This window comes from Cydia amplana, chromosome 1 (genome assembly GCF_948474715.1).
Source record: "Cydia amplana chromosome 1, ilCydAmpl1.1, whole genome shotgun sequence".
Classification (NCBI taxonomy): domain Eukaryota; kingdom Metazoa; phylum Arthropoda; class Insecta; order Lepidoptera; family Tortricidae; genus Cydia; species Cydia amplana.
This window is the reverse complement of record NC_086069.1, coordinates 28,200,576-28,227,285: the sequence shown is the minus strand read 5'-3', so window position 1 is coordinate 28,227,285 and position 26,710 is coordinate 28,200,576. Positions and strand designations below refer to the sequence as shown.

Below are 26,710 nucleotides of genomic sequence, written 5' to 3'. Positions count from 1 at the left end.
CGAGTCTTCTGTACCTAGTACTATTATTTATTCTGTGGAGTAGTAAGTAAAGGGACTACAGTTTAGGAGGGTAGGACAGGAATTTTTAAGGCCACCCGCCATTCAAACTTTATAGTTAAACTGTAGGTAGATACTTAGTAAACAAAACACAAAATTTATTACAAATAATTTTATTATTATATAAAGGGAACCATTGTAATTCGACAGAAATTAATAATTACAACAATAATCATAAATTCAGTTTTATAAAAATGCCACGTCACTCAATAAAACATTTTTATATTTTTATAATATTTGTGTAGAATCTGTGCGGAAAGAGAAGAGTCGTGAAAAATATGGGATCCAATACATTCTACGACTCTTCTCTTTCCGCACAGACTACCTATTTTTCTGTGCATTCAACATGAAACCAAACTAACAAGGTACTTAATTATGGAACTATGTAAATCTACAAAACGTTCAAGAAAGGCGTCCTCTGGCACCAAAAAGACGCAAAATACTTCAAAGTGAAACATGAAAAACACACTTAAAATTAAGAAGGCAAGTTAATTGAGTAAATCTATGCACCTGTATCATTTTAGGTTGCGTCTTGAGCTGTTTTGGATCTGATCATAATATTTTTAAAAATATAATTTAAAGTACCTACGTTTTTTTGCAATAACATAAGGCATTATATTATATACCAGCAGTTCCCAATCTTTTTGGGTTCGCAGCGCACTTTTGCAAGTTTAAAATTGTATCTCGGCGCCCTAACATAGCTAGGCTAGGTTATTCCACCCTTTTTAACCCTTTGGAGTTTGGGGTATGATGAAGAGGATTGCCTCACGGCGCCCCTCTTTCCTGTCTACGGCGCACAGTTTGGGAACCCCTGATATATACCATGAACTAAAACTTGACAGTTTAGCAATTTATAAATGCCTTCAAACAAAAGACCTTACAGAGGTAAGTTAAGTACTTATTTAAAAGTGGCAACTTAATATTGTAGAATATTATTTAGCAAGAAGATATCTAGTTATTTTATAAAAATATCTTTCTCGAATGCAATTTAAGTACCTACTTATGAATTACAAAGGCCAAGTAAGTACACATAGGTATACCACTAATAATGAAATCACTGTACCTATTGTGATTTATTAAAATGCCGTGCAACAAAAAAATGCTGGTCAACCAAATCTTGTCAGTAAAAAAGCGGCCAAGTGCGAGTCGGACTCGCCCATGAAGGGTTCCGTATTTAGGCGATTTATGACGTATAAAAAAAAACTACTTACTAGATCTCGTTCAAACCAATTTTCGGTGGAAGTTTGCATGGTAATGTACATCGTATATTTTTTTTTAGTTTTATCATTCTCTTATTTTAGAAGTTACAGGGGGGGGGACACACATTTTACCACTTTGGAAGTGTCTCTCGCGCAAACTATTCAGTTTAGAAAAAAATTATATTAGAAACCTCAATATCATTTTTGAAGACCTATCCATAGATACCCCACACGTATGGGTTTAATGAAAAAAAAAATTTTTGAGTTTCAGTTCGAAGTATGGGGAACCCCAAAAATTTATTGTTTTTTTTCTATTTTTGTGTGAAAATCTTAATGCGGTTCACAAAAGACATCTACTTACCAAGTTTGAAGAGTATAGTTCTAATAGTTTCGGAGAAAAGTGGCTGTGACATACGGACGGACAGACAGACGGACAGACGGACAGACAGACAGACAGACATGACGAATCTATAAGGGTTCCGTTTTTTGCCATTTGGCTACGGAACCCTAAAAAGGCGCGAAATTCAAATTTTCTATGGGACGATATCTCTTCGCGCCTACATTTTTCAAATTTGCCGCCTTTTTCTACTGTCAAGATCTGGTTGACCAAGTATACATATCCTTACAAACTAGGTACCCTATGCAATACTGTTGTATTTCTGTTCCACGCACGCGGAACTATGATGGTCGAGGATACAGGCCTGTGCACACCGGCTGCGTATGCGTAGACGTGCACGTGAGCGTTGTAATAAACAGATTCTTATGAGAGACGACACAACGCTTGCGTGACGTGTGCGTGCGCGGCTCTTACATTATAGCATACTTGTACACACGCAGCCGGTGTGTTCTGACCTTAACCACAGAGAATTCGACTGAGACGAGAATTTAATCGTCAAGTAACTATAATCACACATCGCAAATACTCATTGTCTGTGGTATAACTAAGTTTCCGACAGTAGGAACAGTCAAAGAATTTAATTTCAGTACCATTTCGTACCTTGTCACAGTCAATATAAGTCGCTAGGAACCTCAACCTCATACTATTGAAATTAAATTCCTTGACCGACTCTGATATAATATATATGTCACCGTAAAATTGTAAACACTCGTCATATTATAATCTCGCTAGTTACATTATAAACTGACGGAGGGAGATTATAATCTAACCTAACCTAACCTACGTTAGATTATAAACTAACGGGTTCACAATCTTACGGTGTCATATACACCTGCGGGCTCAGCACGGTTCCATTTTTATCGACTATCACTATGCCCGTCACTTTCGCACTTACATACTTGTTAGAACGTGACAGGCATGGTGATAAAGGATAAAAATGCGACCGTGCTACTAGGGCTGGAGGCTCTACTAGATATATAAAATATTCATTCACTGGTTGCAAATCTCTGCTTAGCACTATTATTCATAAATGCATTTATTCTCTCTGAGGTATTGCTTACCATGGCCTATATTATTTTGAACCTTCTGCGTACTAAAATGGAGTCCATACATGGACCATTAACATATTTATAACAAGAAGTTATTAACTACATTTTTATACAAATTTTACAATACATATAACTGCGAAAAAGTTTCAATAAAGTTAAAATGAAATTGGGTAGATAATAAATGCCTAATTGTACATAGTGTCTGTTTTTTTTGTTAGTAATCATATTGACTTAATAACTAATAATAGTTTGTTCAAAGCACTGTGCTATTAAATTAAAACAATGTAAGTACACATAATAACATGTATTATGACGGTATGAAATCAAGAATATTTATATTAAGTATTCAAAATCACAATTTCAAATATTGCCTCACTAATTATTGAAATATCATAAATATTAAAACTTAAATGTCTTTTAAATAATCAAACATTAAGAATATAAGATATAACATAGTTACCACACAACAATGAAAATTATTTAAATAGATCTTTTTTGTTTTATTCATATATTAACTAGGAAATAATAAATTCGAGACACTTTCATAAAAATCCTAACATTCACAATTTAGAAGGCAGTGTGGAAGGGAAATGTAGCAACACAGATACGTACTTAACAATAAGTTCTAAAATTGTAATAACTTTAAAACCTCATGTTCATAAAATTGAATATAAAATTACTGTAAAACGTAAATGTTTTAAGATGTCACAAATAAAAATTAAATTAAGTGTTAAGTACTTAGTTTAAGTACTTATTATACATATTTACAATTTCAGTTTAAGGCTTCTTATGTATAATAAACGAACCGAAATTGCCCTACCCTGGCGAAAAGGATTACGTAAGAGTATAATTGCAGTTATAGATTTGTTTAATAACCCTTTGCACCAGAGTAATTCACATGAATATGAAATAATTAAATAATTATACTACATATTTTAATAATTTGTGACTTTCTACGGGTAAAGGTACCTTATGGCGGTCGGCGCTTACACCGACGCTCCAACTCTAATGCGCCGCTACGCGACATATAAGCGCTGACAGCCAGAAAAAGGCACGTTTATCCGTGGAATGTCACCAAATCGTCGTGCAGTTTAGTATAGTTGGGAGAACTGTATATTATTTATACTGTTATCATATCCAATTATATTTTTGAGCTTCATGGTTACGACATTCGAATTTTAACCACACTTTTTTGTACGTGCGTTACTTTTATTGTTGTCCAAAGTTATTAAAATCACTGGCAAAAATTGTAACTACATTAATTTTCAAACTATTATTGTTCACTGGATCTTTACCGTGACGAAACTAAGTGTAAGGCCTGAGTGGACGCTCGAAGCGGAGCGTTCGGCGGGGCGTGCAGCGTGGCGTCGGGCTCACAAGTTATTTGAGCAGCGTGCACTAAGGCCGCTACTATACGCTTGCATTCGTTTAACATGCACGCCGCACGCCCCGCCCCGCTGCACGCCCAACATGAGCGTCCACTCAGGCCTTACACTTATAATATCATCCTGGCACTAAGTTGCACTTCGACTTGGCACTTGGGATCATATCCGACAACGCAGGTACCACTTATATTACCGTAGACGAGCGACAAATAGCACCGTGTATTGCTTTGCCGGGGCATTTGAGATCTACTTCGATCTTTACATTGCATTTCTTGTGATGATAATACTATGCTAGGATTAAGGATTAGCGTCTCCCGAGCGTCGGCGTCTAGTGAAGTCTATGGCTGCTTCTCGAAGCGACGGTGGCGCAACTGCGCAGCGACCCCATTTTTCATTAGCACTGACTAGACGCAGACGCTCAAAAGACGCTAGTGTGGGGTGGCTCTAAACCCAATCTACGTTATGAGCTCTTTGGCCCAAACGTCTTTTAGATCACAAACTCAAGTGGAGGATAATTAGAGATCGATTTCAATAGTTTTTGTGAAATATTACTTTGACTGATATAAATCAACGTTTACTTCATTTCAGTTAATTTATTTTTACAATATAACCACGACTGCGTACGGGATAAAAGTTGCGACCTTGGGCCCCTTTCTTAAAAGCTTGTAACTTGTAATACAAGTGGAAGTCCCTTTCTAACAAAAGCTGTCAAAAAGTGACATGCGCTTGTATTACAAGCTTTTGAGAAACGGGCCCCTTGTGGCATCACTTTGCTGTGCAGTCTCAACTATGTTACAAATTAATATGGCAATTTGTAAACGGATTTATTAAAAGAGCTGCCGTTGTTTGAATTTTACCTTGAACATATCCTCTCGGCAACCGACTTGTGGAAAAACTGTTGAAAGAAAGACCGTAAAAGGATGGACATTTGAACTAGGTTGAATCGTTAGTAAACCAGTTGTGTGGCCTAACTGACGAGGCCGGCCTTGGCCATGCCGTAGAATACGGAGTTCTTATCTCGCAGCGACTGGTCGGATGGAGAATACATACTGTCTATGGTGTTGCTATATGTTGAAGTGTACTAGACTGTAACCGTAATAGTCTATCTTTGAATATACCTTCAACATACTCTCGGCTAGCGACCTCTGGTGGAGTAAGCCAGTTGCGTGGCCTAACTGACGAGGCCGGCGTCCTTGGCCATGCCGTAGAAGACGGAGTTGTTGTCGTGCAGCAGCTGGTCGGGCGCGGAATACATACTGTCTATGGTGTTGCTATATGTTAAAGTGTACTAGACTGTAACCGTAATAGTCTATCTTTGAATATACCTTCAACATACTCTCGGCTAGCGACCTCTGGTGAAGTAAGCCAGTTGCGTGGCTTAACTGACGAGGTCCTTGGCCATGCCGTAGAAGACGGGGTTCTTATCTCGCAGCAGATGGTCGGGCGCGGAATACATACTGTCTATGGTGTTGCTATATGTTGAAGTGTACTAGACTGTAACCGTAATAGTCTATCTTTGAGTATACCTTCAACATACTCTCGGCTAGCGACCTCTGGTGGAGTAAGCCAGTTGCGTGGCCTAACTGACGAGGCCGGCGTCCTTGGCCATGCCGTAGAAGACGGAGTTGTTGTCGTGCAGCAGCTGGGCGGGCGGCGCGTACTCGACCAGCTGGCCGCGGTCCAGCACCATGACGCGCGTCGAGTCCATGATCGTGTTGAGCCGGTGCGCGATCGTCAGCACGGTGCACGACGCGAACTCGGAACGGATCGTTTTCTGAATAAAACATTACGATAATAATTTATTTCATTTGTTGAGAACCAAACGGTCATATACAAAAATGTGTAGAAACTTTTATTACAGTAATAAGTAAGTAAATGTAATAGTAGTTTATGTGACTACTAAATAATGAAAGGCATTAAAATACGAGTGCGAGTTTAAGAAACGAACGTAATGCGTAAAAGGACCACACGAGAATTTTAATGCCTAATTATGTACAGTTACATACACTATTTTATATACACACTATTTCTATGATGTATTTACTGACCACGTGTTACAGCCGGCATTGGGGCATCGTAGCTCTCTGGTGGCACTTACGGATGAGGTGGCGTCTCCGAAATATCATTATCGCACATTTTACACGAAAATTGTGCTATAAATAGTTTAAAAACAACAAAACAAATTTTACACCTACAACGGTTAGGTACGGTTGATTTACCGTATTTAATAAAGACTTCAGAAAATCGTACTCGAGCCGGTCAGGCGCCAGCTGCAGCAGGGGTAGTATAGTCCCTGTATGAGCCTGTATGTCCCTGTATGTATGTAGTACCTGTATGAGCTATACTCGGAGAGTGCCTCACCTGTATAAGCTCGTCGGTCTCAAGATCCACGGCCGCAGTGGCTTCATCAAGACCCAGGAGCGGCGTCTTGCGCAGCAGAGCTCGCGCCAGGCAGACCAGTTGCCGTTGGCCTAAGTAGAGTGCCTCACCTATACCACTTCTACCTCTCTCACCTGTATAAGCTCGTCGGTCTCAAGGTCCACGGCCGCGGTGGCCTCATCCAGCACCAGGAGCGGTGTCTTGCGCAGCAGAGCTCGCGCCAGGCAGACCAGTTGCCGTTGGCCTGAGTAGAGTGCCTCACCTATACCACATCTACCTCTCTCACCTGTATAAGCTCGTCGGTCTCAAGGTCCACGGCCGCGGTGGCCTCATCCAGCACCAGAAGCGGTGTCTTGCGCAGCAGAGCTCGCGCCAGGCAGACCAGTTGCCGTTGGCCTGAGTAGAGTGCCTCACCTATACCACATCTACCTCTCTCACCTGTATAAGCTCGTCGGTCTCAAGGTCCACGGCCGCGGTGGCCTCATCCAGCACCAGAAGCGGTGTCTTGCGCAGCAGAGCTCGCGCCAGGCAGACCAGTTGCCGTTGGCCTGAGTAGAGTGCCTCACCTATACCACATCTACCTCTCTCACCTGTATAAGCTCGTCGGTCTCAAGGTCCACGGCCGCGGTGGCCTCATCCAGCACCAGAAGCGGTGTCTTGCGCAGCAGAGCTCGCGCCAGGCAGACCAGTTGCCGTTGGCCTGAGTAGAGTGCCTCACCTATACCACATCTACCTCTCTCACCTGTATAAGCTCGTCGGTCTCAAGGTCCACGGCCGCGGTGGCCTCATCCAGCACCAGAAGCGGTGTCTTGCGCAGCAGAGCTCGCGCCAGGCAGACCAGTTGCCGTTGGCCTGAGTAGAGTGCCTCACCTATACCACATCTACCTCTCTCACCTGTATAAGCTCGTCGGTCTCAAGGTCCACGGCCGCGGTGGCCTCATCCAGCACCAGAAGCGGTGTCTTGCGCAGCAGAGCTCGCGCCAGGCAGACCAGTTGCCGTTGGCCCACCGAGAGGTTCTCACCGCCCTCGGCTATCTCGTGCCGCAGGCCTGCTGATAGACCTGGAGGCAAAAACAGTAATTTATAGTCTGCTAAACCAATTTAGTCAAAAAAGAACTATACTATGCCCATTTTTTGGGGTTATAATACTAGTGTAAGGAAAAGTATGTCCAGTGTCATTTTCTCGGGCTATACTCCGCTGACAAGCGTATCTTTAGTTGTGTTAATCCTTGTCAAGAAAGAAAAATGCAGTGCTTCGTTGAATGAAGGTGCGCGTACGCTAGTTAGTACCGCTCTTTGGTCTAGTACAGGCAGGGTCGCCATGTAATGCTAAGACGATACCCTGTCTTATGTTAGTATGATACTTACTACTGAACTACTGTGACTGTCGTATTTTAGTTCTAGCCCATTGTCATCGTATTTAAGTACAGTCAAGTGTAAAAAATATGGGTACATACAACTTACTCAAAAATATGTCCCATAGTTCTTAACCTTTTAACCGCCAGCAATTTTTGATCGAGCGTGCTCGTGTCGCCACCGACAGTAATTGTACCACGCAGGGCAAAGTTGGCATAGTTACGGGAGTTGTAAATGTGCTGTAAAAACCAAATCAGATCTTTGTCTTATTTATCAGACTGGCGAAATGAGCTGGATATGTAATGTATATCAGACTCTGGCGGTTAAAGGGTTAATTCGCTGACATAAGAGCTATGGGACACATTTTTGAGTATGATGAGTATATTTTTACATACCTTGGACGAAGTTTTTGAGGTGCGCGTGCTCGAGCGACCGCCAGAGGTCGTCGTCGGAGTAGGCGTCGAAGGGGTCCAGGTTCATGCGCAGCGTGCCCGAAAACAGCACGGGGTCCTGCGGGATGATGGTGATGCGCGAGCGCAGCTGGTGCAGCCCGATGGTCGAGATGTCGATGCCGTCGATTAGGATGCGCCCGCTTATGGCCTCTACGATTCTGTAAAGATAAAGATAAGATAAAAGATAGTTTATTCAAGTAGGCATAATTACAATGCGCTTATGAACGTCAAATAAAGCTAGGTAGACCGGCTCCAACCCTACACCTCTGCCCCGAGAAGATTTAAATCCCCCCTCAATTGGAGGAGGGTATCCCAATATGGGACCGGCAACAAACTCGGCGGGACACATCTTTTCAAAAATAATACGTAGCGTAGCGTACGTAAATAATAATATGTAGGGAGTAAAAGCATTTTTAACACTTTAAACTCTCGCGTTTTGTACACATATTCAGTTACACAAGAACAGGTAAAAACAATGAAACTATATCGCGGTAGACCTGTTTGTGTAATTAAATAAAATCATTTTTATTTATTTGTGATGATCGACCGAGAATTTAGGTTTACATTCTGATAAAAAATAGAAATCAAATGAGTTGAAATTTTTATACCAGGCAATACCAGAATTCTTGTCAAATCGAACTGGTTTGTATTTAAATGGTTGCAAGTTTCCAACTGGATGAAACTTGGATCTGGATGGTGTTTTATGAATTTACAAATTGTAAGTAGGTACACTGTTTGCCTTTCTTTCAAACAAACATATATATTGTCAAAGATAATTCATTGTAATAGAGAGGTAACGTCTAAGAAAAAAACGTGCCCCTTAGTTTGACATCTAAAACAGATGGCGCTGTACTGCGCTATCTGTTTTGCGGTCACTGAATTGTTGAACGTCAGCTTTTGACAATCAGAGTTATCGCAAAATGTATGGAGCTGTACAGCGACATCTCGTTTATCTGTCATAGTCTTCGATTTTGCGCATCTTACTCAATCAATGTATCTTTGATATTGTCAAGACACCATTGAGATCATAGAGAAAAAAATACATAGAGTGCTCAGTCCATACATCAGTTCAGACTATTAATTTCAGTGTCTACATCTAACATCGAGTAGCGGAACTATCAGTACTGCTACTTGACAATAGATGTAGCACCGACCGGAAAGTCTTATCTCAACAGCATAAGACTTTCCGGTCGGTGGCTACATCTATTGTCAAGTAGCAGTACTGATAGTTCCGCTACTCGATGCTAGATGCTAATAGTCTTTTTGGTACTAAAACTGATGTATGGAGTGAGCACTCTATGTATTTTTTTCTCTATGATTGAGATCCAGTACCTGAACAGCCCCAGCGTGAGCGTGGACTTGCCGGCGCCGGTCCTGCCCACGATGCCGAGCTTGTCCCGGGGCGCCACGGCGCAGGTGACGCCGCGCAGCGCGGGCTCGCCGGCGCGGTACCCGAGCGTGAGCCCCTCCAGCTGCAGCGCGCCCGTCTCCGGCCACGTGGAGCCCGGGCCCTTCTCCACCGTCCACACCGCTTCCTGTTACAACAATAGGCTACATCACTAATTTTTAGGGTTCCGTACCCAAAGGGTAAAAACGGGACCCCATTACTAAGACTCCGCTGTACGTCCGTCCGTCCGTCCGTCTGTCACCAGGCTGTATCTCACGAACCGTGATAGCTAGACAGTTGAAATTTTCACAGATGATGTATTTCTGTTGCCGCTATAACAACAAATACTAAAAACAGAATAAAATAAAGATTTAAGTGGGGCTCCCATACAACAAACGTGATTTTTGACCGAAGTTAAGCAACGTCGGGCGGGGTCAGTACTTGGATGGGTGACCGTTTATTTGTTTGTTTTTTTTTTGCTTGTTTTGCTCTATTTTTTGTTGATGGTGCGGAACCCTCCGTGCGTGAGTCCGACTCGCACTTGGCCGGTTTTTATGGTATCTATCGATCGGGTTTGTTTTTAGGATCAAATGTCTATATGGGACCCATTGCATTAAAGTAACACAAAAGTCAGAAATTGTAGTCAAAGGCCGACAGTCGCACTTCACTCGCGAAACGCCCTATACAAAACGGCCAAGGGCCGTGACGTCATCGCCCATCTTGTAGTATGGACAAAACAAGAAAATAGCGTTTTTGTCGGTGAAATATTGTGTTTATGTATATAGTTGCTATACAATATTTTATTGCATGAAATGTAAGGTATCGAATGGTACCCTTACTTTTATCGTTTTTGGAAGTTAAAAAAAAAATCAAAATTTTGAAACTTTCAGGTCCTGTATTTTTGTAATTTTTCAATATTTTATTTTAATATCCACATTATTGTGATAAATTGCTCGTTTGCTATCTATTTTACTAGATTTTGTTATAAAATTCAACATGTGTCATCATCCCTATTATGTATACATATCATATATAACGGGGGAAATTAATATCGCAACTCTACGCCAGCTGCGCACTATTACGAAGTGCAAATGAGAACAGACGAAGCAAGCGCTCGCCAGAATTAGAGGCATATTGCCAACCAAATGATTAGAATAGAATAGAATAGAAATCATTTATTCAGACAACACATCAATACAAACAAAACACATATTGCAGATACAAGGCAAATATAAACAAATCAGCGGATATAGTATAAAGATGTGAAGCCGAAATGGTCTCCACTCAGCAATGCAGCTGGCACGACTAGCGTGGCCAACGGCGCTGGTTTTCTGTGGAGCCAGCGGAGTGTGCGGGACAGCATGCAGTGCAGGACACGTTGTGGACGACGGGAACAAATAATATTTAATACTATTATAAATAAATATATATCAAAATTATATTATATATAAATATACATAACCTAACCGGTGAGTAACTAAAGTACAATATAGGCAATAATCTGTATTTTTTAAATATAGGAGTTCAGGCAGCAAAACTTTGTTGGTCCATTAGGTACGCTTTTAGTTTCGATTTAAAGGAACCAATGGTACTGCTCTGTCGAATTGGTGGCGGAATATTATTCCAGCACTTCGTGGCAGCATAACGAAAGCTGCCACGGAACGGATTAAATATACCTCTCGCGTCAAATGATATTCCCTATGACAGTTCCTTCAAGTCTCTTGGTTGGGCGTTTAAAAAAATTGAAGTAATATGTTTTCCCAAAGAAATGTACATATGTGTAAACCTCCAAAAAATATCTACAACATTTTTATGTGACAGCTGCTCTACATAAATATAAACTGTCATAGCGACCATCATTACGAGGCGTATAAACAAAAATATACCCCATTTTAAAGCTATTTCTGAACGTGTCAATCATTAATATCATCAACATTAACTTTATAAAAGCAGTTCAATCTCGTCAACAATTTTCTGCGATCTCAAAACAATAATAAAACTGGTAGCCGAAAACAAAATAATCAACACTTATTTGGAGACAAAAATTGCATTAAGATAACAGTTTAAATGAAAAAAAGTAATTTAGAATTAGAAAAACTTGCTCATTAAATAGTCAAATACTATCAGAATGAAGACCCAAATAAGAAGAGGACCCAAACCTGCTGCGTTTCAGCGTATTCCTTTATCCTTTCTACTGCGACGATGTTCGTTTCCACTTCAGATGTCATCCTCACCAACCAGTTAAGAGTTTGAGTGATCTGTACACAAAAAAAATTGCATTATCGATACAGATAACGATTCCTTTAGGACGAAACTGGTGACAAAATAAAATATTAAATTAAAATTCTGTCAGTAAAAGCTCACCCATATGATCAAGTTAGTTACAGCGAACCAGGGCTACATCCGCGAAAATCGAAGTTCGCAAATTCCGGGCATTTTTCTCTGTCACTCTAATTACGCCTTCATTGGACTAAAAGAGAAAGATCCCCGCAATCTTCGAATTTCGGTTTTCGCGGTAGCCCCTCAGATTGCGAATACCTACGTGCGGATGCTCGGTCATGGTCTGCGGTACCAGCAGATTATTTACACTTTACCAATGAGGCTATGAGGGGGTCTCTATTGTTTCCCAAATAGTTTTAAGCCATAATGTATTGTTTGCCCGCATTTTCGTTAGTCATAATTCATTTGGTTCAGAAACGCGTCACTTTTCAGGATTGCCATAAAACAATCCTAACCTAACCGAACCCATCTATAGGATAACCTAACGAAAATCCTGAAATGTTAACGGTTTCAGTTTTATGACTAATGATAATATGACTTAAAACTATATGGGAAACAACGGGACCCCGGCTAGGAGACCTGCAGATCTGCCCACATACCTGGCGGTTTGATAGATGGTACAGCGCAGAAGATGATGATGAGGTTGCCTCCAGGTCTTTCTTACCTCTAGAGTTCCCACGAATATAGCGCAGTGCAGAAGATGATGAGGTTGCCGGACCGCGAGCCAGCGGTTGGTGATGCAGCTAGGATAGTAGCAAGTTTGGTTGTCCACACCCCATTAAGACGTCTCAAGAGAAGATCAGGTTGCAATCACTTCTAGTTTCTATGGTACCTGCAGAGCGTAGCTGACGGAGAGGCCGACGATGCCAGGGTCCACGTCGTCCCTGCCGAGCACGGCGAACAGAGCGGCGCAGAAGATGATGAGGTTGCCGATCATCTCGAGCCGCACCGCGAGCCAGCGGTTGGCGATGCAGCTAGGATAGTAGCAAGTTTGGTTGTCCACACCCCATTCAGACGTCTCAAGAGAAGATCAGGTTGCAATCACTATGGTACCTGCAGAGCGTAGCTGACGGAGAGGCCGACGATGCCAGGGTCTACGTCGTCCCTGCCGAGCACGGCGAACAGAGCGGCGCAGAAGATGATGAGGTTGCCGATCATCTCGAGCCGCACCGCGAGCCAGCGGTTGGCGATGCAGCTCGGGTAGTAGCAGGACTGGTTGTGGTCGACGCCGCGCTCGGATTCCTCCTCGAATCTATATGAAAACAAGACGCTAGTCAGGAATAAATATACACTTGTGGTATGTACACTATGTATGTTCGTTTTTGCTGGTCATCATCATCTTCCTTTGACGACCGGCCTGGCCTGGGTAGTGACCCTGCCTGTGAAGCCGCGATCCTGGGTTCGAATCCCAGTAAGGGCATTTATTTGTGTGAGCACAGATATTTGTTCCTGAGTCATGGTTGTTTTCTATGTATTTAAGTATTTGTATATTATATATATCGTTGTCTGAGTACCCACAACACAAGCTTTCTTGAGCTTACCGTGGGGCTTAGTCAATTTGTGTAATAATGTCCTATAATATTTATTTATTTATTATTATTATTTATTCCTTGCGTTGTCCCGGCATTTTGCCACGGCTCATGGGAGTCTGGGGTCCGCTTTTACGAAAGCCATTTGACCTTCCAACCCATAGGGTAAACTAGGCCTTATTGGGATTAGTCCGGTTTCCTCACGATGTTTTCCTTTACCGAAAAGCGACTAGTAAATAGCAAATGGTATTTCGTGCATAAGTTCCGAAAATCTCATCCGTTTTTGCTGGTGCGATTCTAAATCGATAATTAATGATTTGACCAATTCAAATTGTCTTTAAGTAAGAGTCTGTAATCAAGTTATTCCCTGTTGAGCTGAATACATATGTAAGTGGGGTGACAATGCAGTATAATGGTACCATCGAGCCGATCTGATGACGGAGACAGGAGGTGGCCATAGGAACTCTGTGATGGAACAACGCAGCCTTATTGTGTTTGGGGTTTTTAGAATCATCTCGATGAGTATTAGTTGCATGTGGTAAGAAAAACACAACCAGCGATAAAAGTACCAAAAATTATTTTTTGACCTACCAAAAACTTATTGTTTCGTACTATGTGGAAAAAAACCTTACCTTTGCGTGACTCCATGAGCGCGTAGTGATACTCTCTCCAAAGTAAGAGTGTATCTGTGATCGCGACACGTAATCAAGCTTTAGGTGTCGCTGACACGTGCTGACCTTTGTATTACGTAGTCAAAAGCAAGGGCCAATGATAAGTTCCTCACCTCTGCGTGACTCCATAAGCGCGTATAGTGGTCGCGCCCGTAATACTCTCCCCGAAGTGCGAGTATATCGGCGACCGCGACACAGACTCGAGTCTCTTCAACTGTCGCGAGGTGGACACGTAGAACCTCTGGATGACGTAATACACGATGCCCACGGGTATGATCACGACCAGGAAGATGGGCGTCGATACGCTGATGACGAATAACGTGCCAAGGACCTGGTTTGAAAGTATGATTAGCGGTCGTTTTAAGTGTGCACACTTAGGGCCACTTGCACCATTCACTAAACCGGGGTTAACCGGTTAAACCGGTTACCAGTACAATTTGACATTGAGTTAACGGTTTAACCGGTTAACCCCGGGATAGTGGGATGGTGCAAGTGGGGCTTAGGAAAAGTAGCCAGCAGTGTGAACTGGAACACCTAGTCCCTATTTCTGCGACTAAACTATGCATATATTTTAATAACATCTAAATATGTATAAAAGAACGTTTCTTGCCGGTAGTCGGTAAGTTAGACTGAACCTGACTTTTGATGCGTTTTTGTAGGTAGATAAGGAGTTTCTAACTTTAGGTTTAGTTACCTTTAAAAGTAGGGTCGTATAAAGTAAAATTGGGAGAATTAGGAATGTTCTAATTTCGAATTGTTCAAAATGCCTTAGGTATTTGCATAGCACTGTACATAACTATAGTTAATATACGTCAAATTATGTTAAAACATTTTCCGTAATGTCAATCAATATTCAGAAAGGAAAATGGGGACTACGTTTGTATGGAGAACCGGCCGAAGTGTATCCTCTTAACAGTTAGTTTTCTGTGATATATCTATCACCAGTTATCTCGCGAACCCATTGACAATACATATTTGTTTGCCGTTATCAAAGAGAATTTGAAATAGAGGCGGATTGTCAAAGTAAATTATGTAGTCACAGTAAATTCACTGCCATCTTTTGACAAAAGATTAAAACTGTTGGAATGCCATTTCAAAGGGTCAAAGTCAAATGGCGTTCTAACAGTTTTAATCTTTTGTCAAAAGATGGCAAATGTTATATTCTCTTCGCCGTTATCCATGAAGAAGGAAACCAAAATAGGTTTTTGGTACGATGAACGTCTGTGCGTTGATATTGTCTTTAGCACCAATTTATAAATTTGGTTCGTGATAAATTATACTTAAGTTAGTGATTAAATTGGGATCAGTTTATAAAATGTCCCCATAATAACTTAGTCTTTAATATTAGCCACATTAGTGAAAGGCGACAGCGGGCTTCGTGTCGTGGTCGTGCAATCTATAAATAATAGACCCCCCCCCCCCCGTTTGTTAACCCTTTCACTGCCAAAGACGTCAACTGACGCGGGCAGCTACAATCCAATATCAACCTTCGTGCATTTCGATAGAGTTCAGGATGACGCGCCGCACACGATGTGTGGCGTTCAAAGGCTAAAATCGCCTGGAATTACACCGACCCATTGTGCTGTGGAGTATTTTAGCAGAAATTCCCATAAACAAACATATGTACTATATAAAATAACAAGAAGCGAACATAACAAACATCCATCCATCCACCATCTGTATAAGAATAAACATATCCCTGAGATATATGTATGTATACTCATATACGTACTCTGTCGTTTTGCGAGATAATGAGAAACACTTATTATTAAGTAACATTTTCATTGCTACTTTGTAATTATAGTCATTACTACTGTTTTATGATAGACTTGATGAGTTTATCAGGGAACGGGCTCTACCTCAGAGCAAACCAATATTGGTAATTTGGTATAAAATATTATATTATGAATTAAGACACAAAATGACTAACGTTAAAAAAAGTAGCGACGGTAGAAAAAAAATGGATAATAATAAGTATTCTTTTACAAGTTTTTGATGGCCTGTCAAATGTCAATGACGAGCGAAGTTAATAATGATGATAATTAAATCTTTTATTTAAACGTGAATATTATATCAAAGAGCAACTAGTTTTTTTTAAATTTTTACTTGTATACAATTAGCGCACCCGACCCTTTGCCTTTCCGTACCACTTCACCAATTTTAATATTACTATCATAGCACGGAAAGACAATGAGTGCGGTCACGAAACTACTATACATTTTTTAGTTTATAATTCTCAATAAAAATAATTGAATATTTTTAACGCATTTTTTTCATCAATTTAATAAAAATATAGATATCAATACCGTATACGGTCTGTCTAAACCCAAAGCAGAGGTAAATGTAAAGTTTACCTCGAACATGCAATACAAAACGTCCGTGGTCTCCATCGGTAGCGACTGGTCCACCACGTCCACGTCTTTCGAGAACCGCGCGAGGATCCTTCCCAGCGGGGTGACCTCGAAGAATTGCAACGGGGCCTTTAACACATTCTCCAACAAGTTGCCGTGCACGAACATGGCCGCCTTCAGGCACGCCAGCGACGGTATCAAATCCGTGAAAAATGAGGTGAAGGCTGCAACAATCATTCACGCTTATACCTTTCCCTGCGCGGCGTAGCGATAATGAATACATTGTTTACTTCGGGGGGTGAGCGTATGAAGTGCGAGGGGAGGCGTGACATCTATATGCATCTGCATGCTCTAAATCTACCACTGAAGCCAAGGCTACTAGGCGGCACTACGGTTTAAAGAAAGAGCGTTGGAAGAAGAATACGCCTAATTAAATACAAACGCGTTTAGAGAAAATTTAAGTCCTATTTTGTATCGTATAAACTGATCCCAATATCATTCCATGATTTTTACAACTATTTACACATATTATATTTTAGCACTACAACATTATAAAGGTTTGATTATGATCGGTCAAATACATGTGATATTTTATTTTGGTTTCCGTCCATGGACAATTTGTCATCGCACACCACAATAGGGATGATGAGCCCAGAATTATTTTAATGTAAAATGGCGAATTCCGTTTTTCAAGTATAAAAATCTATCATTTTCTTAAACGTGGTTTAACATTTATTTATGATATCTCATTTTGATTTTTTTTTTGCGTAAAACGTGAACAATTCACGCTTTGTTTTATGTCTTTGTTATTTATTTTACTATTTTCGTTAAATTCACGAATTAATAATGTTTGTATGTGCGAAGTTTCTAGCGCTACCAAGACTGCGCCGCACTTACCGCTTACGAATGTCACGTTATGACACTACGAGTAGTATTGGTAGCAACATCGTCTTCTAAGCGGCGGCCGAGAAAAGTTGAAGCCGTTTAACAATACGCCTGTAACTTGTAATAAAGGCAAAGGCCCCCGCTTGTTTCACAGATTACAGGAGATTATCTAAAAGCCACTTAATAAAGGAAAAATAGGTGATGTACCTAAATAGAACAACACCTTCAAACTTTTAGTTTTCTTTATATCAAGAACAGCGTCATCATCCCTATCAGCGAGCGGGTTCGCGACACGACCGTCAGATGGCAGTACCGCAAAGAAGCAGGAGGTCCACCCGCGCAGCGTCATCGGCAGCACGTTGTCGAGCACGTCCACGTCCTTGCTGAAGCGGTTGAGCACTCGGCCCACGGGCGTGCAGTCGAAGAAGCCGATGGTGGGCGCGCGCAGCACGCCGCGCAGCAGCCCGCAGTGCAGCGCGCGCGCCGCCGCCAGCGTGCCCAGGTACAGCGCCAGCGACGACACCGACACCGACATCACTGCCCAACAACCAGCGTTCTAGAGGCGCGGAGGTACGACACGGGCCGCTTGGCGACTTATTAGGTACTAGAAACTTAGAGAGGCCCGGGAGGGACATCTATACGGGACTCTTATCAGTTTATTAGGGACTACAGCAGGCGTGTCTCACTCCGTGATCTCGTCGCTTTGCTACAGGTAGCTAAAAGTACATTCGTTCGGCCCCAATTTTGGGGAAAGCCATAAGCCGCGCGTGGCGCTGTCGCCACCTAGCGGCCATATCTGTGCTGATCGTAACAGACGCGTTTTGTTAGAGAGTGAGTCTTCTGTACTTAGTACTATTATTTATTCTGTGACTACAGTTGCGTACGTATGCGTATCTAATAGGTATTACTCGCAACTCATTCCCAGTTATCAGTTTATTAACTTTTTGAAAATAATATAATGATCTTTACGTTGCAGCTAGCGACCGGACCTGATCCCGGCCTGACTTAAGCTAGCGTATAAAATCTCGACCTATTAATGTATTAGATAAGTGAAATACTGTTTCTATATATGAAAATTACTGACACCTTTGATGATAAGAGAAAGGGTAGGTCCTATAGATAAAGATCACAAATTCAACACCAGCCTATTAACTTTCGAGTTGCTCTCACAAATGTTTTCAAAATGTTATAATATTAAAGATTCAAATTTCGTAAAAGTCCAATGTTATATGTATTTTACAAAAGTCATTGCAATAAATGATGTATGATGATTGATGATACTTATTTTTGTATTTTATTTTCAAAGTAATTAACTATTGTATTTTTTCATTAAACATATACAACATTGTATGTACTACTCGTTTTAATTTTCCTTCACATTATTTTAATCATAATATAAATAACTATAATAATTATTAAACAAATTGGAAGAGTGTCAATTTAGAAAGCATTTGGTAGAAATATTCGCTATAGAAGAAATTGTCATGCAGTTTATATAAAAGTAGACATTGAAAAGGCTTGAATAAGAAAAAAAAAAAGATACTAAAGAGGTAGACTTTTTACGATTCAACTTTTTTTGTTTGCATGCACATTGAGGTATATGATGTGACCGCAGATCAGTGAATGAATTTAATCATGCATCGTCTCATTAGCTCATTCATTACCTAAGTACATAACGTGAAAAAAATATAAAATGGTAAAACACCGAACAAAATCAAGATCCTCAGAATAGAAATAGTGTTTCTAGAAGACGTTATTATATAACGAAGATGCGAGGTAAAGAATGTATTCATTATTATGAATTAATAATTTAGTACATATAATAAACATTGAATTAGAAGAATTTAGTTACATATAGGTAAGTATGATATATGACGCCAATAAAGTTCCAATTAATGTAAGAAAATTGAAATCGGTAGTTAATTAGTTAGTTCAGCATTATGTATAAATTAAAGTTAAGTGCATAATGAAGTCGATAGTTAGTAAGTAGTAATAATACCTAATATATGTTAGTAAACTAGAAACTAAACTTACTGTTTAAGTTTATAGATCATGTTATTTTAGTGAATATTAGTATAGTAAAAGTAAGTTAGTAAATTTGTCATTTGCTTTTGTGAGGAATTATTATTATGATTCAAAATGATGTAGTAAAAAGCTTTATATAAAAAATGTACCTAGTGTTAAAACATCAAATATTAGCACGTAGCTCGTATTAAAAGCTAGCTTTCTGTTCTAACCAATCTTTTCAAGAAATATTTAACAATTACAAACAAAAAAGTTTTTCTACGTTTTATAAATAAGCACGTGTTATCGAAAGTAGTGTCCTATCCGAAAATATAAAAAACCCCTTAAAAAACAAAGGCCAAAACTATTTTATCAACTCGTATTTATTTCTTTTTTTTAGCTATCTAAAAATGATTACCCTAAAAATTAACCACCCTAACTATTATGGATATGCCATACTGGTTGATTCAAACTTAAGTATACATATTTATACCCCGTTTTTTTAAAGATTAGAATTTTTCTAACCTCAAAAGTAGTGGTAATTAACTTTTTCTTCCGAAATGCTAGGGTTCCTATGATATCTAACATTGCGGTTCAATAATATGTAAACGACACTTTAATTCAGTGCATAGTTACTCAGATTTAATTTTGGAGGAAAAAAGTTACCACTATTTTTGAGGTTATAAAATTTCTATCCGTAAAAAAAAGGTAAGTATAGTTGCATGATGAGCGTACGGGTTATCAGTCACTGACTCACTGTGCAAATGATATGTTTTCCATTACATGCCTACTATCACATTTTTATACAGCCTAAAATATGGGGTTACTATCAAATGTACCTTATCGCTAAAGGACAATATAGCTGAAATGTCTGGATTGTGTTATGTCTTTGTGACAACATAGACATGAATGCTAAATGCCTCTTTAGCAAAACGTCTGGATCTTAGAATGTTACAATTTAAAATGACCTAGCAGCAAAAAATATTTATCTTCGAATGCCTTTATTACTTAATAGACATAAACGCTAAATAGTCTGTATTGTGTAATGTCCTTTTTACTAAATGGAATAAACGCCAAACGACCCGTTAGCAATACGTCTTGATTTTGATATGACACTTTATAATTAAAACCTTCCCGCGCACACTTTGTATTGTAAACACATTGACACATTACATTTCATGACGTTTTGCTACTAACTCCTTCTGTGTTCACGTCAATCAAATAATTTTACTTTCGGCTTATTAGGTATTCTAATCATACGGACTATTTATATTTCCAGACGTTTGGCTACTTAGTCATTCTAATTCTTAGCCATCCAGCTAAATTGACTCTTTGCTGACTGAGTATTCTACTTTCATGTCGTTCAGCTGAATTGACTCTATGCTGACTGTGTATTTTGCTTTTTTGTCATCTAGCTGAAATGGTCGTTTAGCGATAAGGTAATTTTGATAGTCACCCAAAATATGGAATAATTAGATTATTCCTAAACCAGGATGCCATACTGGACGGAAAATATAACGCAAAAGCGCCATCTGCGTTCAGCTTTGCATGTTTATATCGTTTAAAGAAACCATCCCATAACCTTGACGGGTCATTCCACGACTAGTCGCAAGTCACCATTTCATTGCATGTTCCTTTTATTCAAATATAGGAATTAATTTATTAAGATATTTTTTTATCCCTAGACATATTTACACTTGATGCATAATAAATTTTTTGGACACAAGTTTTTATCGCCAACTGTACTCTTTCAACAGGCAATTAACACTCATCGAGACTATAATATTGGATTGTCACCCAAATTACATATGTATGTGAAATTTCAGCTCAATCGAATAAGTGGGTCTTTATTTGGCTTGCAAGATTTGACCGGAACATATATTGCAAGTTAAATAAAACCTCGTAAAAACAGAATGAAATAGTGATTCGCGTTGCCTTTTCATGGTTTGACCCTGACGGACCCTAAGCACGAAGAATTTGGTAGATAGCCCCGCCTGTTCCTATCTCTATTGCACGCGCATAATTATCTTGTTGTCCCGCTCGCACACTGGCATTGACCGCCGACATGATGTGCGGGGCACCAATATACGCGCGTGCGATAGAGATAGGAACAAGCGGGTCAATGTACGAAATTCTTCGTGTCTAGTGTCCTTACTTTAGTACAGCGGTCGGCAACCCGCGGCCCGTGAACTTGTCACTTGCAGCCCGCGAGCCTCCCTGGCTAGTTTGTATGTAATATTGACAAACGGCAATGTCTGACAAAGTCATAAAAATTAACAAAGTGCGGCCCGCGTCAACTTCGTTAACTACTATGTGGCCCTTGGCTGCTAAAAGGTTGCCGACCGCTGCTTTAGTAGAAACATGATTGTTAGTTGCGTCCTTTGATGAGGAATGCGTTAGTTTGGTGTACGAGTATGATTACTGCTTATAATATAGCTTACCTTGGCCAACCCCGAGACCGCCGTACACGCCGAGGTACAGGTCGCGCTTTTCTTTAACAACCGTGCCGTTTACGAGCTGAGAAGGAAATAATTACATTAGATCCAATTTAAACTATCGTGAGACATACTAACATAAAGCGAATTTTGACAACCCTACATTAAATAGCCGAAAGGGAAAGTGCCATACATTAGAAAGGGACACATTATTCGTCCCTGAATCGCTGTCAAACTTCGGTTTTTTAGGAAGTGTAATTTCTGTACAGTAGTACCACAGTATAATAAAGAGTACTAGCATACAGTATGGACGCTCCCTGCCTCCCGTTGAAAGTGCCGCCCACCCGCTGAGACCCGCTCTCGGTTACCTCACAGTTACCCTACAATGCCTCATCTCACTCACACAAGCATGGTATGCGTTCACCTACACGAGCTTAGGCTGTGTGCGTAGCGACGCGTTTGTTTCATACATTTGATCGCCAGTGTCCGAGGTGTGGTAGTACTATTATTTATTCTGTGGTAATACCACAGTGTAAAAAGCAACAGTGGACCGACGCCTTTGATGTTTGCGTAAATGCCGACATCGCACAAGAACACAGTAGGGTTGTCACACGCCTTAAATAATTTAATAAGACACGTTTTAGCACGTTTAGCTAGCACTGTAAGTAGTACTGAGCTACTAACAATGGCGATGTATGCAGCTCGGGTGCGCGCGACCCACCCCTCGCACCTCGCACGTTTGCCCTGTCTAGACGGCTTCGTCAAATGAGTGTATTGTAGTAAAGTGTCATTCAATAGAGCTTGCTAACTATGTAAACAAACCGCCATACTAAAATTGACACTGAATGTCAAATTACTAGTAACTTTTGTTTACATAGTTAGCAAGTTCTATTGAATGACACTTTAGTCGACTTTATTGCATAAAACAAGTACATAACACAGATAGAATACAGTAAATGTGTACAAAGGCGAATTTATAGACTGTGTTCTGTTGTTGTTGTATTATTTTATGGACCTTGCCTTACAGGTACCTTGCCGTAATATAGCTAGTACGGAGGGTAGCTTGCTTTCGCTATACCTTGCACATCCATATAAGTATAAATATATCTATATTTTATTATGTATAGCAATATACCATACCGCTTTATGTACCTAAGTTATGCTTCTATATAAAAGTAAATAATAAAGATATTGATTGATTGATTGATAGACTGTGGCACAGGGCGGACACGACATACATCAAAAATCATTTGCGTTTATATGTGTGCGCGGTACGTCTGTACACGCGTCATTGTGTATATCTGGGTAAGTCGCTTTACTGAGAGCACGCCAGAAGTCCGCCAGATTCATGTCGCGGCCAGTCGCGGGGCGGGGTAATGCGAGTCGGGGCGGGGCTGTGCGTGGCCGTTCTGTATGATAATACTATTAATTATTCTGTGACGTAGGTAATACTGACCATATCGGGGTCGTTGGACCAGACGGCGAGCCAGTAGTTGGAGCCGACCTGGAACACCTGCAGGATCAGGTTCATCAGCACGGTCACCACGGACGCCAGGATGCCACGTTCATCAGGTAGTGCTTGTAATAGTGTGGTGATACTGACCATGTCGGGGTCGTTGGACCAGAGAGCGAGCCAGTAGTTGGAGCCGACCTGGAACACCTGCAGGATCAGGTTCATGAGCACGGTCACCACGGACGCCAGGATGCCCACGTTCATCAGGTAGTGCTTGTAATAGTGTGGTGATACTGACCATGTCGGGGTCGTTGGACCAGACGGCGAGCCAGTAGTTGGAGCCGACCTGGAACACCTGCAGGATCAGGTTCATGAGCACGGTCACCACGGACGCCAGGATGCCTACGTTCATCAGGTAGTGTTTGTATACGCTCCATTTTACCTGTCAAAGACAAAGTTAAGGTTAAAAAACGGTTTAGAAGTTTAGACGTTACTTGCTTGCTAAAGATTGCTTATTGCCATAACGGCCCGGCCACGATATTGCGCGACCGGCGGCCGCGGCAACCATAGGTGGGAACGAAAGGTCGCCGTGTCTCGCAATGTCGTGGCCGAAACGTAAAGATTGCTTAAATTAGGTATGACCCTTCTTTTTAACTTTACCGTATTCAGTCAAAAGTGAACTTTATCGGAATGGTTGAAGGGTCAACTTTACTTGGTCATGTATAAAGTAATTTTAATTGACTGTCAAAAATAAGAAAAAAGAATCGATTGTTTAATTTTCTTCTTCATATTAAACCAACATTTATATTATAATCATTGTCATAGATATAGAAATGTATAGAATATATTTACACTGCCAGTTTCAGCCTTCTCAGATTCGATGAGTTTATTCTTTTCCTTCAGTTCTGCAGGTGTCGCCTCCGGCGTTTTTCTCTTTACGCTGCCCGCGCGGTCTCCTACAAAATGAATGAATATATGTATAAGAGATGTAGTTCAATATTGTATTAACCTTGCGAGTGGTGATGGCGATATCACCTTGTATTAGGTCGCGGAGGGGCCCATTTCTCGAACGGTATTAGACTAATATTATTAGTCTAAAAAATACAGGACATGAAAGTTTCAAAATATAAGATTCATTATAAATTCCAAAAAGGAATAAAGTAAGGGTACCATTCGCCTCCTTACATTTTATACAAGGAAATATTGTATAGCAACTGTACACATAAACGTAATATTTCATCGACAAAATCGCATTTTTCTTGTTTTCAATACTTCAAAGATGGGCTCTCTCTAACTTTGACGTCACGTTCACTTATCGTTTTGTTAGGAGCGTTTCGCGAGTGAAGTACGACTGTCGGACCTTGACTATCTTTCTAACTTTTGTATTGCTTTAATGCAATGGGTCCCATAACTCCCATTTAATATTTGACCCTAAAAACAAACCTGATCGATTGATACCATTAATAAATAAAAGCTGAATCTGAATCAATGTTTGTCTCCGTCTAACGCACACAGTGTGAATGGGACAAAAAGATGTCACATGCCTGTGGCAGCCTGGTCCGATTCCGATGCGCTTTCCGAGAGAGACCGGGCCCTCTGCAGCTTGTCCTTGAATTCTGTGCCGAGTTTGTTCTGAAGCACGTCTTTGATTTCGTCCAGTTCTGAAAATAAAGGTCACTGTTAGAACGCTGTGGGATCGTCGTTTCTACTCAATTTTAAGGGGCTCCCTCACGCCAATGACCTTAGATCTGAATACCTTAGTTTTCTAATGTTTTTTGTAGCAGTAGTAACTTGTAGTAACTTTAAGCAATATAGTATCCCATATTTACTTCAAAGTTCATAGTCTTCTTCATTTCTTCAGTAGTTATTCATTTCTTTCAAAATCCGAAAGACAAAAATTCAGATTTTTTTTTTAATTTATTGAATAATACAAGTTACATGCATGTTAATATTACAGGACCCATCGTGGGCAAAACCTTGAGGAGGTTTGTGTGCCGATGGGGAGTTCAAGAAAAAGAAATCATGATACATATATCTGTCGGAGCGAGACACCAGAAAGACGTATTGCAGCATTACAGTTCATAGTTGACGCCTGTAAAAGTCGATTAGCAATGTTTGGCTATGTATTATTTGCTTGTAATGAAATAATGAAGCTGCGTAGTGAGTAACGCCGCCATCTATTGGTGTATTGTTGAACGAAAATGACAGGTAGAAGGCTTTGGAACGTCAAGAGGCGTATCTTGAGTGAACGTAGGCACGAGCAGGCATTTTTGTCGTTATGTTGGTAGACTGGTCAGGCAGGTTTACCAACTTGAATTGGAGGCGGGAGCGGTTGGCTCCGCCGCTGGAACTGGCTTCCTTCTTCTTGATCGGACCGCGCTAGAGATCGGACGTTAGCCAAGCTCGTGCCTAATTCGCTACGTTCCTGAAGGCTTACACCTGAAGGATTATTCTGAAAGCTTATAGATTCTCACGTTGTTTAACCGTTTAGCTAAGTGTTTTATTCCAAGTGTTATTTTGATTTCTTATGTGCCATTAGAAGCTTACTTTTGTAAAATAAAGATTTGAACGGTTTCATGTGATCTTTTTATTTTGATTCAAATAATTTTTGGAATAGTGATTGGTCGTTTTGATAATTTAGTACTAAAATATAGTAGGCACTAGTATGGGTAACGAGTCTGAATGTTTATTTCATGCGTTGGTAGCATACCTACTTATTTTGGCTGTGAAGTAATACATCTAGGTACTTCCCCCACGCGCCCACCGCCATCGGGACCATCCGTCGCCGACATCAGCAAGTGGGATAGATGCGGAGTTTCATGTATTGCTTACACAGCCACCTGGGAGCGTGGTGTATTTCTGGTGACCTACATTCCATAATCTGGACACACCACACTTTAATGGTAAGCTCACGTGTCTAACCTTGATTGAATGGTGAGTGTAATTCATTGTTATTTGGTGAGAATTATTGTGAAATTGTGAATTATGATTGAGGCAGTCGAGCATAGCGGTCGTTACGTGACGTCATCTCTGGTATCGCCGCGTTTCTTTACAATTAATTTTTGTAATCCATTTAGATCGAGGCGATCTCGAGTTATTTTGATTTGAAATCCATACTGTTAATTAAAACCAAGTATTAGCTATCACGACGTGATATTATTTCATCGCTCACTTGTGAATCTACCCTCAATAATTGATTTGAAAATACAATTAATTTTTAAAATCCGTTGAAATCTAAGTGATCTTAAGTTATTTTGATGTGAAATCCATATTGTTAATTAAAATCAAATATTGGCTGTCGCGACGTGATATTATTTCATCGCTCACTTGTGAATATACCCTCAATAATTGATTTGAAAATACAATTAATTTTTAAAATCCGTTGAAATCTAAGTGATCTTAAGTTATTTTGATGTGAAATCCATATTGTTAATTAAAATC

The 26,710-nt window shown here is 40.4% G+C and overlaps 1 protein-coding gene across 1 annotated transcript in view; it reads right to left on the bottom strand.

Moving 5' to 3' along the window:
- Positions 1–5,653: 5,653 nt before the first annotated feature.
- Positions 5,654–26,710, bottom strand: part of LOC134652365 (multidrug resistance-associated protein 1) — a 66,638-nt gene continuing 45,581 nt past the window's right edge. Inside the window, exons 15-26 of the mRNA XM_063507541.1 lie at positions 24,814–24,930; positions 24,122–24,225; positions 23,568–23,711; positions 21,823–21,898; positions 17,691–17,914; positions 14,255–14,472; positions 12,995–13,193; positions 11,821–11,919; positions 9,607–9,809; positions 8,218–8,432; positions 7,361–7,527; positions 5,654–5,861 (exon numbers count right to left, since the gene is read on the bottom strand). Of these exons, the coding sequence (XP_063363611.1) occupies positions 5,667–5,861; positions 7,361–7,527; positions 8,218–8,432; positions 9,607–9,809; positions 11,821–11,919; positions 12,995–13,193; positions 14,255–14,472; positions 17,691–17,914; positions 21,823–21,898; positions 23,568–23,711; positions 24,122–24,225; positions 24,814–24,930 (1,961 nt within the window). The 3' untranslated portion in view covers positions 5,654–5,666. The remainder of the gene's footprint in view (positions 5,862–7,360; positions 7,528–8,217; positions 8,433–9,606; positions 9,810–11,820; positions 11,920–12,994; positions 13,194–14,254; positions 14,473–17,690; positions 17,915–21,822; positions 21,899–23,567; positions 23,712–24,121; positions 24,226–24,813; positions 24,931–26,710) is intronic.